The sequence below is a fragment of the Vitis riparia genome, chromosome 19, assembly GCF_004353265.1.
Source record: "Vitis riparia cultivar Riparia Gloire de Montpellier isolate 1030 chromosome 19, EGFV_Vit.rip_1.0, whole genome shotgun sequence".
NCBI lineage: Eukaryota > Viridiplantae > Streptophyta > Magnoliopsida > Vitales > Vitaceae > Vitis > Vitis riparia.
The window spans coordinates 6,631,122-6,647,226 of record NC_048449.1 but is presented as its reverse complement, the minus strand read 5'-3'; the positions used below and the strand labels follow the sequence as shown (position 1 = coordinate 6,647,226).

Here is a 16,105-nt window from a genome sequence, read left to right as displayed (position 1 = left end):
TGGTTAAAATGGAAGATGCAATACAAACAAGTTAGATTCGTTGACGAAATGAAATTATTTGGATTTGTATAAACGCCAAAAGACATTGAGTCTGTTGAATATAAATGAACCTAAAATATAATATCTAAAGACATAAAAATATTTGGATGTCAATGAGTTATTATACAATAGCGTAATTGAGACAATACAAAATTATAGCTTTAGGTTTCCTAGAGAAACCTTATAGTGACTCTTGTAATAGTCTAATCATATTCCTAACTATTAAGATTAATCGTCTCTAAAGGATGTAATATGTATCATACATGAATCCATAAATATGTCAAATACATGAAGCAATCAAGTCCTTGAAGGATTTAAAATGTTGAAGCAAATAAATCCTTGAACGGTGTAAGATGCCTGAAATACATAATTTGAAATTTCATAACATGAATTCAAAAAGTTACAAATATTCGTGTATGGATTAAACAATCTAAATGCATATGGGATAATCATCTTGTTAAATATATATATATATATATATATATATATATATATATATATATATATATATATAATCCATATTAATTAAGAACTCAACAATCAAATTCATAATTATTGTAGCATATGTCGGTGATTTGATTCCCATTAAAACTTTTGAAGAGCTTATAAGAATAACTGACTATTTAAAAGCGGAATTTGAAATAAAAAATCTTGAAAAAACAAAATTTTTTCTTAACATATAAAACGACTACTTTCCAAATGAAATGTTAGTTTATCTAACAACATATATAGAGAAAGTCTTAAAGCACTTTCATAAAGACAAATTATATCAATTAAATTTCCCAATAATTGTTTGTTCACTTGAAATGAACAAAAAACTTGTTTCAAATTTGTTATTAAATATGAAAATTAATTTAATTATTTTTATTACTACTCATCCATCCAATTATTAATATATATTTCATTATCCTTTAAAATACATAGGACCATATTTAGGTGTTTGATTAACTTTTAGTTCGACTAGCCGAATTGAAATTAGATTAAAATTAATCAAAATTTGGATTGTTAGGTTATGTTGATTTTTTTGAATAGTCAATTATTTTCACTTTGATCACTAGATGAACACAAATTCATCGTAGAATTTTGATTTAAACAATATTATTTTTTTAAACCAACAATCTATAAAATATTTATAAAAAATATTTTTTTCAAATAAAATTATTTTTTAAAAATAAAATTTTAATATAAGTATAATTTATATTAAAATTTTAAAAATTATTATTCTTTTTAAAAAATCATAACATAGTCTATATTCATATAAATTTTTTTTAAAAAAATAAAACAAATTGGTGTGAAAATAACCAACTCATCAATGGAGAGCAAGTTGAAATATTGAAACAACTATGGGTCAATCTGTACTTATCAAAATATTCAAGGGTCAATATGCAAATACCCCTTCTTCTCTTCCCTAACATCAGCCTCAATAACCCTCCAAATACCCTTTCCCCTCCTTCCCCTTCCTTATCACAGTGGCTCTTTCTTCATACCCAACTGATTTGGGTCTCATTTTCATCTATCATCTCATTTTGACCTTGCTGTTGATATTGTGGATGTGGGTTTCGATTTATTTCCCTTCTTTTGCATCCCTATGAAGAATGACTGAAAGTAGTGGCCTGACTTCTGTTGATGAATGACACTCAATTCTGAGGGATGCGATATGCTTTGACTGTGTGATTTGGTTAGGATATGATGTGTTTTTTGTTCCCAACTATTTGTTGTCCTTTGTTTTCAACTGGGTTCAAGAGTAGAATTCCTGAAAAGCAATTTTTTTCTTTTGGGCTGCCCTGTGATGAATTCTATTCAAAGTAAAAGTGGTAGCCTGAAACAACATTGTGGATGATAGAGTCTGAGGGAAACCTTTTTGTTTCTTTTTTTAAAGATTTGACTGGTTTTTTTCAAGGGAATTTGGGGGATTTTGTTTTGCCATGCCTAGGAAGATTTTTATGTAAAATAAGAGTAGTGGGCTGGTGCTTGGTCTATGCAAAAATGAAGTGTAATAGCTTTTATCTGTCAGGGTGCCCTGCAACTACTTCCCAATGGGCTGAGAGACACTATGAAAAAAAGAGAAATCGAAATCCTGACCTTATAAGTAATTTAATCATGGTAATGAACAAGAAGTAAAAGGGATGATTTGAAGCTCCAAACTTCACTTGAATTTCCTTACAAGACCAAGGAACAGATACTTCAAATTTAAAGCTAAGAAGATGATGAGCCAATTATGGAATTTTTCTTCATCCACTTGTGGGATTATCAATGAATTTACAGAAAATGGGTCTGGTTTACCTGTGACCTACCTCTTTACCAATCTAGTTAATTAAATCAACTCAGTAGAGTTTGAAATTCAAATGGAATGTTCATGGAAATAACATAGGTGAAAGAAAGAAATACCCTCCTAAAGTTGGTGCTTAGGCACAGAAGACAATACTATTTATGTTCCCCCAACTAACCCCTCCTAATTCTTAGTGTCTCAGGGCCTAAAAGGCCTAAAAATTGAAGCAACTTTATGTTTCATGGAATCCCAGGCGGCAGTGACAGGAAGATAGAAATGGTATTGCTATGGGCTTTGGTGCTGTGTACCTGTGCTGAGACATAAAGGCTTGCCAGGCCTTTACAGGTGGAGACACCACAGTTTATGCAGAAAACACCCCAAACTGGTATATTTCTCCTTTTTGATGATTTGGATGGGACAGAGACACAATACTGGCGTTTCGTCCTCTTATGCTTTGCAGATATGAGAGAGAAACCCAGTACAGATAGAGCCTTTATGATTCTTTGGACATGATATAAAATGTGAATGGGTTTTGACCCCTTCCCCAAGTTAAGTCTATCTCTGTTTATGTGTAAGAGGTTGATGAGCCCTTGTACCAGAGAGACCTGTGAGAAAATGGCAGGAGAACAACCAGAGACCATTGTGGAGGAAAGAGAAGAGCTCATGGTCCCACTCACTACTGATCCAAACCCAACTCTCAGAACTGCCCATTTCCTCAAACCTTCTCTGGCTTCCATCAACCAACAGCCTCTCTTCAAACCTCCTTCTCTTTCCTCTCCACTGACTGATTTTGAACCTGGTGAATGGCCGTTGAAGCTGGTTTTCACTGGGTGGATAGACCCACAAAAGAATTGGAAAACTTGGGTTGATCAAATGCATCCTCAACACCAATCTACATGGAGGAAAGCTGGAATTAATGAAGCAATCATGTGTTCTACTTACAAAACCCGACGAAACCATGATCTGTTTTGGGGCCTTGCAGAGAGGTGGTGTCCTTCCACCAACTCATTCATCTTTCCTTGGGGTGAAACTACAATCACACTGGAGGATATCATAGTTTTGGGGGGTTTCTCTGTTATAGGTGAGCCTGTTTCCAAGCCTCTCGAAACAACTGAGTTGATGAAACTTGAAGAAAACCTATTGAAATTGCTAACACAGTTAAAGAAAACCTTGAAGTCCTGCCACCAGGAATGGATGAAGCGATTCATGGGTAAGGGCAGTGAATTGGAGCACATAGCCTTTCTTTCCCTGTGGTTATCAAGGTATGTCTTCGGCCAAAAGTTTCCAAATGCTATTGGTAGGAATCTACTTTCTGTGGCAATCCATCTAGCTCGTGGCACCCGGCTTGCGCTTGGGCCTGCAGTTCTTGCTAGCATTTACAGAGACTTGAGTTTGTTGAAGGAAACAATTATAGCTTCAACAGAATTACGGATGGATGGAAGTGATGGTGATGTTTTATCACTCGCTCTCCAGGCTCCTCTTCGCCTGGTTCAGATTTGGGCTTGGGAGAGGTTTCCCGGGCTGCGGCCAGAGCCTAATGCCATGAATCATGGTGAGCCAAGAATAGCCCGGTGGCATGGATTGAAAAGGTTGAAAATTGAGAATGTGAGGATGGTTTTAGACTCTGCTCAAGACTGTTTTCAATGGCGGCCTTATGCCACCACAATGAGCAATTGGTCTTTCCCCAAGTTTTACATTGAAAAAGAAGAGTGGATGGTGGTTGATCCGTATTTGGATCAAGAATTGCAATCATTTGCTCAATGCCTAAGGGTCTGTGAGCTGGTTGGAATAGACTGTATAGAACTGTATCTCCCTCATCGTGTAGCAATGCAATTTGGAATTGATCAAGATCTTCCATGTACTGTCACTAAATCCCATGAGAGTCCTGAAACTGCCTGGAGTAATTACGGTAAGCCGATTTGGAATGCGAAGTTGTATGTTCCATCTCGACTGTTTGAGGGCGATGTTACCACCCAATACTTGTCATGGTGGAAGCAGTCCACTTGGCCTTCACAAGCTGCCTTTACGGGTGTCATAAGGCAGCCAAGAAGTTTGCGGAGAAGTAGAAGATCTCTATGGGGTTCAACAGTTAAGAAAGAGGTTGATGATAATGCTGAGGTTCCTCCTGGTTTTCTTCATAAATACAATATGGTGTACCCCAGGACTTCTGAAAGCTATCTCAGGAGTTCAAAAGGAAAGAAAGGAGATAATGATGGCGATGTTCCTCGTGGTTTTGGCCACAGAAGCAACCTGATACATCAGATAGAAAAAACTATGCAGAATGAAGCTGTGCCCAGATGTTCAGAGGGAGCTGCTGAAGCTGCTAATGAGAGTGATGTTTATAATACTCCAAAAATGAATGATAATGAAGGACAGAACAGGAGCTACAAAGCAGTTGAGATTCCTGGACTGGAACTTGAAGCTCGTATTAGCAGGCTTGAAAGAGTGATTGCTGAGCTGAAAGCAGAAAGATTGGCTGCACGTTTGACTAGCATCACAAAGCAATAGTTAACATGGTTACAGATGATAATCATGTACAGATCTTGGTAGGTTTCCTGTATTCAACAGAAAATATTAGTGTTCAACATGATAGTTGGGGGAAAATATTCAATAGCAACAAAACCATCCCGATTTCTGCTTTTACAACTGTGGCTAGATTTTACCAGAAGAAGCTTTGAATTGTATTGTGAGATTGACTGTCATTCAGCCTCTTCTTTAATCATTTCTTATGATCTTAAGTTACATCCAGCACAGAACATCCACTACATATTTCATTTCCTTTTTTGTTTTGGTTTCTGGTTTTCAAGGCTGGTGAGGAGCAGTGGGAGAGACTGTGAATATATCCAACTGAGTGAGAAGACTAAGCAGAGAAAAGAAGCTGATTAAGGTGTTGTGCCATTGCTAGACAAGGGAAAAAAGGATGGGCATGAAGATTAGAGCCAGGTAATAAACTATGCTAGTGTTTATATGATTTTCTGTTTTCCTTTTTTGCTTATTTTCCCAGTAAAACATGCAGATTTGGTCTAAGCCATTCAACTTGTGTTGGGATTCTTGTTTTGTGAATCACGGTAATGTTGTAGGGATCCATGGAATGGAATTACTCACAAATCCATTATCCATATATGCAGAAGCCAAGGCTGTGGTGAATGAGCCATGGCTGCATAAGGCAGAAGGTGAAGTCCTAGCCATCAATGTTGAGTAATGACCCATTGAATGTTTTGGAACTGGAACACTATGTCTTGATGTCTATGGGACTCCTTAAATGATTTGATGATCATACTCTTTTTTTCAGAATAATTACAAAGCATTTTGTATCAAATCTTTTTACTAAAATTGAATGCTGTGAGTTAAATTTTGCAGTCATGGGGCTGGAGGATTTTTCATATTGATCGATTAATAGGGATCCTTTTTGGCACAAATCTAAAAAAATCATAGCAACATGGGGAGAGAAACAGAGAATACATGCCCATTTGTCCTAAATATCTTCTGAAACTAGTTGTTAAGAGAGAAATAAACCCATTTGCCTTTGACTAATTATTGAAAATTCAGTTAGAGAGGATTTGAACCTCTTTGGCTTTAACTAATTTTTGAAAAATCCGGTACAGAGAAAGAGAGGTAGTTATGGAATGTTGGTTTCTGAATATAGCAAAGTTGACTACTTCAATTGCCTCTCCGGATTGAATGGGTTTGGAGGGAAATAATGAAGCAAAACAAGTATGGTGGGAAATCTTTTGTTTCCTGCGGGGCCAAAAAAGATCTGGTTCTTTCCATAGCCAAGATTTTTGGTTTCTCAGCCAACCTAGTCTCTGAATTGGACCCCTCTTCTTGGTCTTTGAATTGAATTCTACAAAATAGGAATTATTGTGAATGTTAACAGACCCTTGAAGATTCAGGTGGAGGCTGTGATGGTTGTTTTGAGTCTGCATTTCATTGGACTGAAGGAAGCAGAGGGAAGAAAAATGAACTGCTTTTCATGTTGTATGTCGGATAACAGGATCGCGAGGAGGTCATTCAAGAAGAGCATTAGGGATTACAAGTTGGTGAAGAGCATAGGTTCATTTGCTAACATCTCCTTCAAATCTGGTAAACTTCTATCTTTCAAAGTACAGATTGCCCAATTTGAATCTCTTCCCATATCTCATCATGATTCATGCAGCGAGCAGCAAGAGGAGGTACATAACAAAAATTGGACAGGGAAATCTTTCTACCCGGATTTTCACTTTTCGCGAGCTATGTTCTGCAACTAAGAACTTCAAACGTGAATGTTTGCTGGGAGAAGGCGGTTTTGGGAGGGTGTACAAAGGCTACATTGACAACCCAAGCCAAGTACTACTGCTATCCTTTTAAATACTTTTTCTCAGAAGAAGATGAGAGATGTTTCTAAAAGCTGACCTTATGGTTTTAATTTTTTGTTCATCTCACTCAGGCTGTTGCTGTTAAGCAACTGGACAGGAATGGATTCCAAGGAAACCGAGAATTCCTCGTGGAGGTTCTGATGTTGAGTCTCCTCCACCATCCCAATCTTGTCAATTTGGTTGGATATTGCGCGGATGGTGATCAAAGGATTTTAGTGTATGAGTACATGGCCAATGGTTCCTTGGAGGATCACCTTCTTGGTATGCCCCAAACTGCTTCTGCTTTTCTCTGCTATATCTTGGTAATGGTTTCTCATGCGTAGAGTGACAGTAGAAACTCGGGTTTCCAGGTTTATCGCAAAATAGGAAACCTCTGGATTGGATCACCAGGATGAGAATTGCTGAAGGAGCAGCAAGAGGACTTGAACACTTGCATGAAACAGCCAACCCTCCAGTAATTTACAGAGACTTCAAAGCATCAAACATACTGTTGGATGAGGACTTCAATCCAAAGCTCTCAGATTTTGGACTTGCCAAGGTAGGTCCAACCGGGGATAACACCCATGTCTCCACCAGGGTGATGGGGACATACGGCTATTGTGCACCAGAGTATGCCCTCACAGGCCGGTTAACTACAATGTCTGATGTATACAGCTTTGGAGTTGTGTTCTTAGAGATCATCACAGGACGGAGGGTCATCGACTATTCAAGACCAAGAAATGAGCAGAATCTAGTTACTTGGGTATGTTTCAATCTTCCCAACCAAGCATGCATTCTCTTCTATAAACGCAACATTGTCCATTAACTTCAAGTACTGAAATTGATCATGTTCCTGATCTGCAGGCACAGCCACTGCTTAAAGACAGAAGAAATTTTAAGTTAATGGCAGACCCTTCGCTTGAAGGAAACTACCCAACAAAGGGTCTCTACCAAGCTATTGCAGTTGCAGCCATGTGTCTCCAAGAGGAGGCCAGTACTCGGCCTTTGATCACTGACGTTGTCATAGCTCTAGCACACTTAGCCGGAAACGACATTGAAGATGAGGGTGCAGAAGAAGACGATGTGGCATCAGATACCGTTGATGGAAACAGTGATGATAGAGGTATTGAGACCGAGGATACACCAGAGGCTCGGTAGGTCAGAGAAGCTAGGGTTAGTGAATGAGAAAGATCTTAAGAACTGAAAGCATATTGCAGCTTTGGCCTGCTCTATGAAACCAACCACATCACCATTAGCTCAGTACTTGTTTTTTCTTGATGGATGGTTGGGTGAAAATTTTGCACTCTTTCGTCGTTATAGAGCTTGTATTGTAACAGGTATTTTTAAATGGACGAAGACTGGGAGAGGGTGTTACTTTCTGTTTATGATATCAACTGCCCATTCCTCAATCAACCCAACTGAAACTAAAATCTCATCTGAAACAAAGCCATATATCTACTGCTAAATGACAGAGGCTGGTGACAGATTAAATCTTAAAGATGGAACACATATTCATTGCCAGCTTCAATCAAATCAAATAATGTTGCAATGCTCAATTTGCATATTTGCTCAAAACCATTTCTGTTCATTTTCGAGTTTCTCAACTTACATATGTGACATATAAGATGTATAAACCCAACCAACCAATAAAAAAAGTCTTAATATGAAATACAATCACACTACCTGATAGGCTATAGTAAGCTAGGGCTTACTTCTCAAGCTGTTGCAGATCAATTCCCCAGGCAGATGCCAACTGCAACAAGAGTTGATCGGGTGTTGCACCTTCCCAGTCCTCAGGTGGGTCTGTTGTTGCAGAAGCTTCATTTAAGTTCAATAAAAGCTCCCTCTTTACTTCTATTGGAATTCCCATGATATCTGGTCCATTTTCCATTACTACATCTACCAACTGGAGAGAAGACAATTAAAATAAAACCAAATGCTAAGGCTCAGACTAATCATCTTTATTTAGAAGTTCCAACATATGTTTCATTTGTATAGAGAAAACTGAGAAAGGAACAGAGTACATGGGAAAGCATTTCAATGCAATGAAAGTAACAACTAATTATGAGGAAAGAGGGTATATGGAGCACTAGACCTCCAATCTCTTAAGGTAGAAAACATAAGTCATGTTTGATATGTTGGAATAGAGAAGGAGAATGGGAAATCAATTTCATTCCCATTCATTAATGTGTTTGGATCATTTTTCAGAATGGGTATGTGTACTTTTTTCGCCGCTTCTAGGCTTTTCTAATACAATCTCTTATTTACCTATCAAAAAAAAAAAAGAAAAAAAAAGAATGGGTATGAAAATAAAAATTTCATTAGTAAGGAAACCAAATTTCACTCTCTCTAGGATTTTGATTTTGATTCTCATCCTATTTCCATTCCAATTCCCAAATACCAAATGCATTGTCTTCCTATTATTTTTCCAGCAGAATCAAGAGTAAAGATCATATGCTAAACAAGAAAATCCATAATTTTAGAGCACTTATGATATTACTTTTATGGTCTGAATCATTTAGAAGGATTAAATTTCACAGAATGCAAATAAAGCAGTTGAAAAAGAACTAAAAATTGAGAAAAACATACCTGTTGAATCCAAGACAAACAGATATCAAATAAATTCTGCTCCAACAAAAACTGCCCAACGGCATGCAAAATCTCACTTGCTACATCATTTGAGAGTTGATCAATTACAGGGCCTGATCTGTCCATTAGCTTCACAAGCAAGAGGTCATCCCCTGTAGACAAAACTTCGGCATAAGCTGAATCCATATCGCCCACATGAAGTGCATCCATTGCATTGCTCCAAGAAGTCCAGACTGGATCCCGCTCTGGCACAACATTGTCATCTCCCATAGCTTCTGCAGTCAATTCAGGCATAGCTACTCTTGCAGTTCGAGTTGCTCCACTATCTTCCCCAGCCACCCGAATTGCTTCTAGAGTAGCTTCATCTTTTGAAGCTTGCCAGACACTTCTTGCAGAAGGGCCCTCACCAAACCTAACAGGTGCAGCACCTTTATCCCAAGCTCTCCTGTTACCAACCTGATCACTCTCATGTTCAGCTTTTGGTGATCTACCATCTACAGGACCACTCACCAGAGCTCTCCTAGAGCCCATTTGCCCATTTTTGGGAGCACCATATGTTGGAAAATCCCAGGCCTCAGCCATGTCTGATCTCCATGGAGGGCCCCTGCCCCTCATACCTGAAGCAATTCCATCTGAAGGGCCAAATCTTTCCCCAAATGGAATTCGTCCATCACTGCCCCTTCCTAACTTGGCACTTGAGTAATCAGGGAAGCCATTATACTTGCCTAAAGACCTATTGGAGGATCCCTCAAATCCCACCATAAAATTACCACCTCTCCTACCTGATGATATTGACAAATCCCGTGCCATGTCTTCAACAACTCTCTCAAGGCCCCGTACTCTGTTCTCTAAAGTCACCATGCTATCATGAGACCCACCCATGAAATCCTGCCATATAAATATATCGTGAACTAAAATCAGATTTGGAAACCATTTCTTTAATCCAAATTAATTGAACATACCTGCAACATATTCATCAGATGAGCTTGTTGCCTCTCCAGTTGCAATAGTTGTCTCTGTATAGCTAACCAATTTCCTTTGTTATTCATGAAAGATCCCTCAGATTGGACATCAGTTTTGGAAAAACCCACACGACTACCAGATGACTCCCTTTGGTTTATATCAATCCTGTCATCAATATCAAATGCTCTTGTTCTAGAGTCTTTTCCATTTACTCTCTCATCAGCCCATTTATCCCGTGCAACTTCATCAAAATCTCGTTGTTTAGAAAACAAGCCAGCATTTCCTCTCTCTGCATTACGATATTTAATGTTGACAGATCCATGAACATCATCAGGCTCCATGAGATTTGACCTTCCCCTTAAATCTGCATCATTTGGTTCTGATTCTTCTTCATTGTGTGAGTTTGCAGAATTAAGACATCTACGAGGGACAACAACTTCTACAGGCAAATCATCAGAACCCCTTGTTTCAAGTTTATGGAAAAATTCTGGGTTCAACTCTTTGTCAGTTAAGGCAGCAGGTACTTTCTTCTTTAATATCCCTACTGCTTTGTCTGGAATGCTACCACCCTTAGTTTTGGAAACAGAATCATTAGCAGGGGAAGAACCATTGGATGAATCCTTCCCTGATGCTTCTGCTTTTCTCTCTCCAGGATTCGAAACTTTTGGGCCATTCTTGTCAGAAAACTCAGCTGGCTCTGAATTTTCACCATCTGAAGCATTAAGAAAGTAACAGAACAGGATTAGATAATTGAAAAAAGAAAAAAGAAAAGAAATATTACTTCTGCTTTTACCATGAGATGTAGCTTTGTGATCATCTGAAACCCCATCTCCTTTTCCTGCAACTTTCTTCCATAGCTGCAGTGCTTCAGTCATGCTATCTCTCACAGGCTTTATCTGAAAAAGCAGTTAAAAAATTCATACAGGAGCATCCAAACATGAGTAAGATATCAAAGCAAAAAAATTATGATCAGTGTTTAATGGAACCTAATACATAAAAATATCATGAATACATAACCGCTAAAGAGGACTAGCACAAGTGAAAGCAATGAATATTAGGAGATGGACTTCAAACAAGTTAAATATGCTTCCTGAGAAGCTTTCTATGTTGCATCAAGGACAATGGTATGTCCCACTGTAACTCTATTCATGTGTAAGTCACAACCCAATATTTGTTTTTAATGTTTCTAAATCCTTACCTTGTCTTTAGTAAACTTCCTTTAGAAAAATCTCCCATCCCGTCAAAATTTGAAATGCTTTATATGTTTGGTGGTCTTGAATAATATACTTTAGACTTTAGAGTACATGATCTCAGAAAATCTAATAATTCCAAAGAGGTTTGCATTTAGCAAGTGTAAACTGAATTCAGAATTGATGAATCATATGTTTCTTCATTGTGCATTTCGATATTTTTATTCGCAAGAGATTCTCATTCAATTTTCTGTAGCTTGGGTGATGACTAGCTAGCTATGAGATTAGTCAGCATTTAGGTGTTTAGAACCTGTATTAGAATCATTCTTTTGGGAAATCTCTCTATCTATGATTTTTTGATGCAGCTCCACAACAACAGAATGGAAGAACTTTAAGAGGTAGTGCCAAATCTAGACAGGGACAGATAGTTATGCACATAACCAACTTTATGGTATTCCAGTGTTTGATAAGTGTTTGATAAGTGGTAATATGGCAAAAAGGGTAAAAACTGGGATTCTTGTGCAGAAGAAAAATAAGTTCAAAATGATACCTTGTCAAAGCGGCAAGCCTCAAGTGCTGCCAGTGTAGAAGCAGCTCCATCCATGATCAAGTTGTTTGAATGCATTGCTAAAGTACTTAATGTATCAGCTGCAGCCTTGCGTGTTGCCCAATCAGGACTCCCAAGGCAGTCATGAATGCTTTGCAACACTGCTTCCAAGCTTTGTGGTGCAATTGCTCCTACCTGAAAAAGTTTATAATCCTTTAGAAGTTCTAAATTTGCTTCTTCATTTTTTTGGTGCAAGTAAAATTTATGACCTTTTGCTTGGTATCTCAATTCTCATTCACCACATAATGAACCAACATCAGAGTTATCAAGCATGACAAGGAATGAAAATTAGGAGCGGTTATGAAGTATCAAATAAAGAAATATAAGTTCATATATCTTATGCACAATGGGCAGATATAAAAGAAACAAATAAAAAGTAAACCAAAAACATAAGGATCTACTTTAAGCATAAGAACTTGCTTATGGTTTCAATACAAACATCATATATAAAGCCAGATGAAACCATCCTTTCATCTCACTCAAATAAAGCTAAACATGTGTCACTAATATCTGATCAAGTTGTTCATACTCATTCGATTAAATTTCACACCACCTCAAAAACTGGAATTCTGTTGAGACCCATACTGAATCATATTATATCAATATATGCACACACTAAGGAGAAGGAATAAAAGGCCAATAATCTTCTGTCAGACTAATGAGTTAAACAGGAAAGAGGAACAAAAATTTGGACCTTGGGCATTTTCAGATTGGATTCACAGTCCAATCCTTTTGTCACCTGAATTTCTTAGCAATCAAATGGGGAGAAAATTTCAACCAGATCATCAGTTTCAATGAAGTGTCCAAGTTCTCTTGTCTTGCCTGCCTTTGCTAATTAAAACAGTGTCTCACTCTCATTACATCTTCAAATTTGACAATTTATTTTTTGTCAAGCACTTTGATTGATCGTCAGGCGGACTACCTATTCTTGGTCAGAACAGTTAGCAGACTCCACCCACCCAGGCTAAAGATAGGGCCCCTCTTAGACAGCTCCCCATCGCAATAGACAGTACTCAATAAGCAAAGCTTCCCACTGGTGAGATGATCTGAATGGCCTCTACTCCACCCAACAAGAAGAATCTACCCTTCTCACAGCTCAACTAAACCATGTGCACATGTCCCTTTCCCTTGGGGGACAGAGCACAAAGGCGAAAGCAAATTCCGTGAAGCCACATCTAAGAGAGGGGTCAATGTGGAATGGATCACTGAGAGAACCAGATTATCCGGGCTAAGAAGCAGAGCAAAGCTCAAAAAGAACGAGGCACACGTAGGCAGCTAACCAGGTTTGTCCCCCCGCTTATTGTCATTTTCTCGTCCTAAGACTTCTTAATAATCAAAGGGAGCAAAAATTTGAACAGTATCATCAAATTTTTCATAATAAATATTATTAGTCTAAGTTCTAGTTCCTTTTCCTGTGATTCCTCAGCAACCAAATTGACCATTTATTTCAACCTCACTATCAAAAGTACATTGCAATAACAAGTCAAAAAACAAAAACTCAAGAATAAATCAACCACATGATCGTACCTGAGACAAGCTCCCCACAACAGGCAAAAGTGCAGCCTTTGCTAAGAAATTCGGATTGTTGAGCAATTTGCAGACCCTCGAGCAGAGCTTCTGAAAGGCGCCTACAGGCGGGTCTGATGCGCATTCCACCATCTTAGCCAAGCACATTGCAGCCCCTGATTGAACCCCCTTGTTCTGCTCAATCATTGCCTCAAACAGAGGCTTCACAAAGAGCGAAACCACAGACCCAAATCCCCCATTGTCACCGCCACCACCATCACCCTTCAAGTACAGGGAAGACAGAGTACCAATGGCGTCGCGGCACGCATCCCGGACACCGGTATCAGAGTCCTTGAGGCGGCGGACAATGTGAGAGATGATTTTGGTAAGGTGGGTGGAGGTGGAATCGGGGTGGGAGGTGCAGAGGAGAGAGAGAAGCCGGAGAGACTCCTTCTTGACTAAGGGTTTGGGATCGGAGGAGGCCTCATAGAGGCAATTGAGGAGGATGGAGACGCCGGAGTCGGTAGAGAGATTCTGGATGAGATTGTGGAGGTCGTCAACGGCGATTTGGTGGGTGTCGCGGTCGGAGAGCTTGGAGAGGGAGGTCAGAATGCGCTGCTTGAGCTCCACCATCGCGAGGTGAGTGGAGACAGAAGAGGATGTTGATCTGACCGAAGACTGAGAAGTTGAAGATGGGTTTGGGGGTTTTGCAGGTTTTGACGATTTGGTTCCTCCTGAAGCCATTGTTGGGGCGATATATACTAAGAGTGGGAGAGAATGTGCGAGTAACACAAATGCTTAGGGGGAGAGATGCAGATTAACCCAAATGTAGACAGAGAGATTGCAAATTACAGAAGGAGACGCAAACCCAAATGCGGAGAGAGTGAGAGAGAAACTGGGGTTGCAGAGTAGAGAGAAAGTAAGAACGCTTGCAGATTAAAGAGAGAGATTGATGAGATTAACCCAAATGTTTAAGACAGAGAAAGAGTACGAAGCAAGGCTTCTAAGAAGAAGATAAAGTGTGATTGCAGAGGAAGGAGAGAAATAGAGAGGTAGTGTGAGAGCAAAGGCAAGAGAGAACGAGGCGTCACCCACCATCCGAAAGGAAAATCAAGGCTGCCATTTCGCAGTCACACCCACATTCAGATCTCCAAGACCCATAACAGAACAGTAGTAATTCAAAAAAAAAGTCTTGTTTAATTTTTGAAAATTGAGATCTGGGTCTCAAACATCGAATTAGATAGATCCAGATTCATACTTGGACGGGTCATAGTAGGCTATTGGACACTTCAATTTTGTCCACTCTGTGGGTTGTGGCCCCTGTGGGTGACTGGTCATTTCCTCTTCATTCTTCATTTCATATATCCAAAAAAAACCCAAATGTTTTTCATATCCAAACTAAACTATAAAACGTCAACCCTTCTCTGTTCTTCACTGCAAATAATAATAATAAACAAATTTTTTAACCCATAAAAATCAGTTTTGAGAATTTATTATGAAAATAAATTATTTTTTATGACAAATTTTAAATATTTTTAGTCATTTTTTTATATATATTTTGAGTAAAAAAATAAAAATATAAAAAATTAAATCAAATTAATCTAAATATGGAGTCAAATTAAATCACACTTTTGAATATCACATGGAAAGGGTTATCTTTGTTGAACTTTTTTTTTTTTAATTTTTTTATTCATTTAAAAATACTTTGAAACCAATTGGAATTTACTTCGGAAGGAAGGAGACTCATTGCTCAACTTTCCACGTCTATGGGACTTGGGCCTCTTTGGATATAAAGGAGCAAATGGGACCTCTAATAATGATGTATATTCTCTTTGATAAGTTAGATTGAAGCTTTAACCTAAATCAATCCCATTTTACAACTATTTTAGAAATTTGGATCTTATTATCATTGATTCGTAGTTAAATCTTAAATCTTAAATCCTAAATCAAAAATTTTCTCGGTTCCGATAATTACAAGATGTTTATTATAACATGACCAATGTAAAATAAGTAAGTATATCAAGCAATTATTCTCTTTAGAAATCCTAACAAATATGCAATTATGAAGTTAGTTTCCTTTTAATGAGGGTTGGAGGTTTTTTTATTTCATGCCAATGAGATGAGTGATACAATATTTTCCATGCCTCTTGAGAATTGCATATAGCATTTGGGAGCATGTTTGATTTCACATTTAGAGTGTGAAAAAGGCATGCCAAGACTAACCCTATTTATCTTTAAAAATAGGATTTGATTTTCATTATTTCGGTATCATATTGAAAATAATCTTCAATCATAAAGTCTTATATGTTCAGAAGGTTGCATTCTCGATCTATATTTCATCATTTATTTGAATGATTTAGATCATAAATTTAAATGAAAAAAATAATAATATTGATATGTTGGAGGAAGCTGAATTTAGATAAGATTTTTCTTAATCTTCAGTGGATAATGGTCGGATTTTGTGAGTAAGAGATTTTGTTTTTCTACCGATTTTTCTTAATCTTCGATGGATAATGGTAGGATTTGGTGAGCTATGAAAAAACAAGAGATTTTGTGTTTCTACCACAAACATTCCAATCTTTTTTGTGATTCATGTATTGGATATTTG

The 16,105-nt window shown here is 38.0% G+C and overlaps 3 protein-coding genes and 1 non-coding gene across 5 annotated transcripts; 3 read left to right on the top strand and 1 right to left on the bottom strand.

The window, feature by feature from the left end:
- The first annotated feature begins 1,620 nt into the window (after nucleotides 1–1,620).
- On the top strand, nucleotides 1,621–1,692 carry LOC117909696. The gene has a single exon (XR_004650427.1). It is a non-coding gene; the product is annotated as a small nucleolar RNA R21 (small nucleolar RNA).
- A 688-nt stretch (nucleotides 1,693–2,380) lies between these two features.
- Nucleotides 2,381–5,200, top strand: LOC117908971. Its single transcript, XM_034822838.1, has 2 exons — nucleotides 2,381–4,854; nucleotides 5,116–5,200. The coding sequence occupies exon 1, from the start codon at nucleotides 2,834–2,836 to the stop codon at nucleotides 4,814–4,816; it is 1,983 nt and encodes a 660-aa protein (XP_034678729.1). The 5' UTR covers nucleotides 2,381–2,833; the 3' UTR covers nucleotides 4,817–4,854; nucleotides 5,116–5,200.
- On the top strand, nucleotides 5,132–8,051 carry LOC117908972 (probable serine/threonine-protein kinase PBL23). Of its 2 annotated transcripts, XM_034822840.1 has the most exons (6): nucleotides 5,132–5,251; nucleotides 6,303–6,391; nucleotides 6,465–6,634; nucleotides 6,735–6,924; nucleotides 7,014–7,405; nucleotides 7,507–8,051. In XM_034822840.1, exons 1-6 carry the CDS (start codon nucleotides 5,229–5,231, stop codon nucleotides 7,798–7,800), a joined length of 1,158 nt encoding a protein of 385 aa, XP_034678731.1. In that variant the 5' UTR covers nucleotides 5,132–5,228; the 3' UTR covers nucleotides 7,801–8,051. The 2 variants fall into 2 exon arrangements, with proteins under 2 accessions (XP_034678731.1, XP_034678730.1); XM_034822839.1 differs by lacking the exon at nucleotides 5,132–5,251 and having other exon boundaries at nucleotides 5,510–6,391.
- A 77-nt stretch (nucleotides 8,052–8,128) lies between these two features.
- On the bottom strand, nucleotides 8,129–14,742 carry LOC117908970 (microtubule-associated protein TORTIFOLIA1-like). The gene is made up of 6 exons (XM_034822837.1): nucleotides 13,519–14,742; nucleotides 11,935–12,126; nucleotides 10,988–11,090; nucleotides 10,194–10,906; nucleotides 9,232–10,119; nucleotides 8,129–8,548 (listed from the first exon to the last, which is right to left on the bottom strand). Exons 1-6 carry the CDS (start codon nucleotides 14,239–14,241, stop codon nucleotides 8,351–8,353), a joined length of 2,817 nt encoding a protein of 938 aa, XP_034678728.1. The 5' UTR covers nucleotides 14,242–14,742; the 3' UTR covers nucleotides 8,129–8,350.
- Nucleotides 14,743–16,105: the final 1,363 nt, after the last annotated feature.

Bases quoted from the DNA above. Each gene is read 5' to 3' on its own strand.
- LOC117908970 (XM_034822837.1), bottom strand. From the start codon at position 14,241: ATGGCTTCAGGAGGAACCAAATCGTCAAAACCTGCAAAACCCCCAAAC. The intron at 12,127-13,518 runs GTACGATCATGT...AAACTTTTTCAG, and splicing joins TTGTGGGGAGCTTGTCTCAG to GTAGGAGCAATTGCACCACA. The intron at 8,549-9,231 runs GTATGTTTTTCT...TCTTCTCTCCAG, and splicing joins GTTTGTCTTGGATTCAACAG to TTGGTAGATGTAGTAATGGA.
- LOC117908972 (XM_034822839.1), top strand. From the start codon at position 6,214: ATGGTTGTTTTGAGTCTGCATTTCATTGGACTGAAGGAAGCAGAGGGA. The intron at 6,635-6,734 runs GTACTACTGCTA...CATCTCACTCAG, and splicing joins ACATTGACAACCCAAGCCAA to GCTGTTGCTGTTAAGCAACT. The intron at 6,925-7,013 runs GTATGCCCCAAA...TCGGGTTTCCAG, and splicing joins CTTGGAGGATCACCTTCTTG to GTTTATCGCAAAATAGGAAA.
- LOC117908971 (XM_034822838.1), top strand. From the start codon at position 2,834: ATGGGTTTTGACCCCTTCCCCAAGTTAAGTCTATCTCTGTTTATGTGT.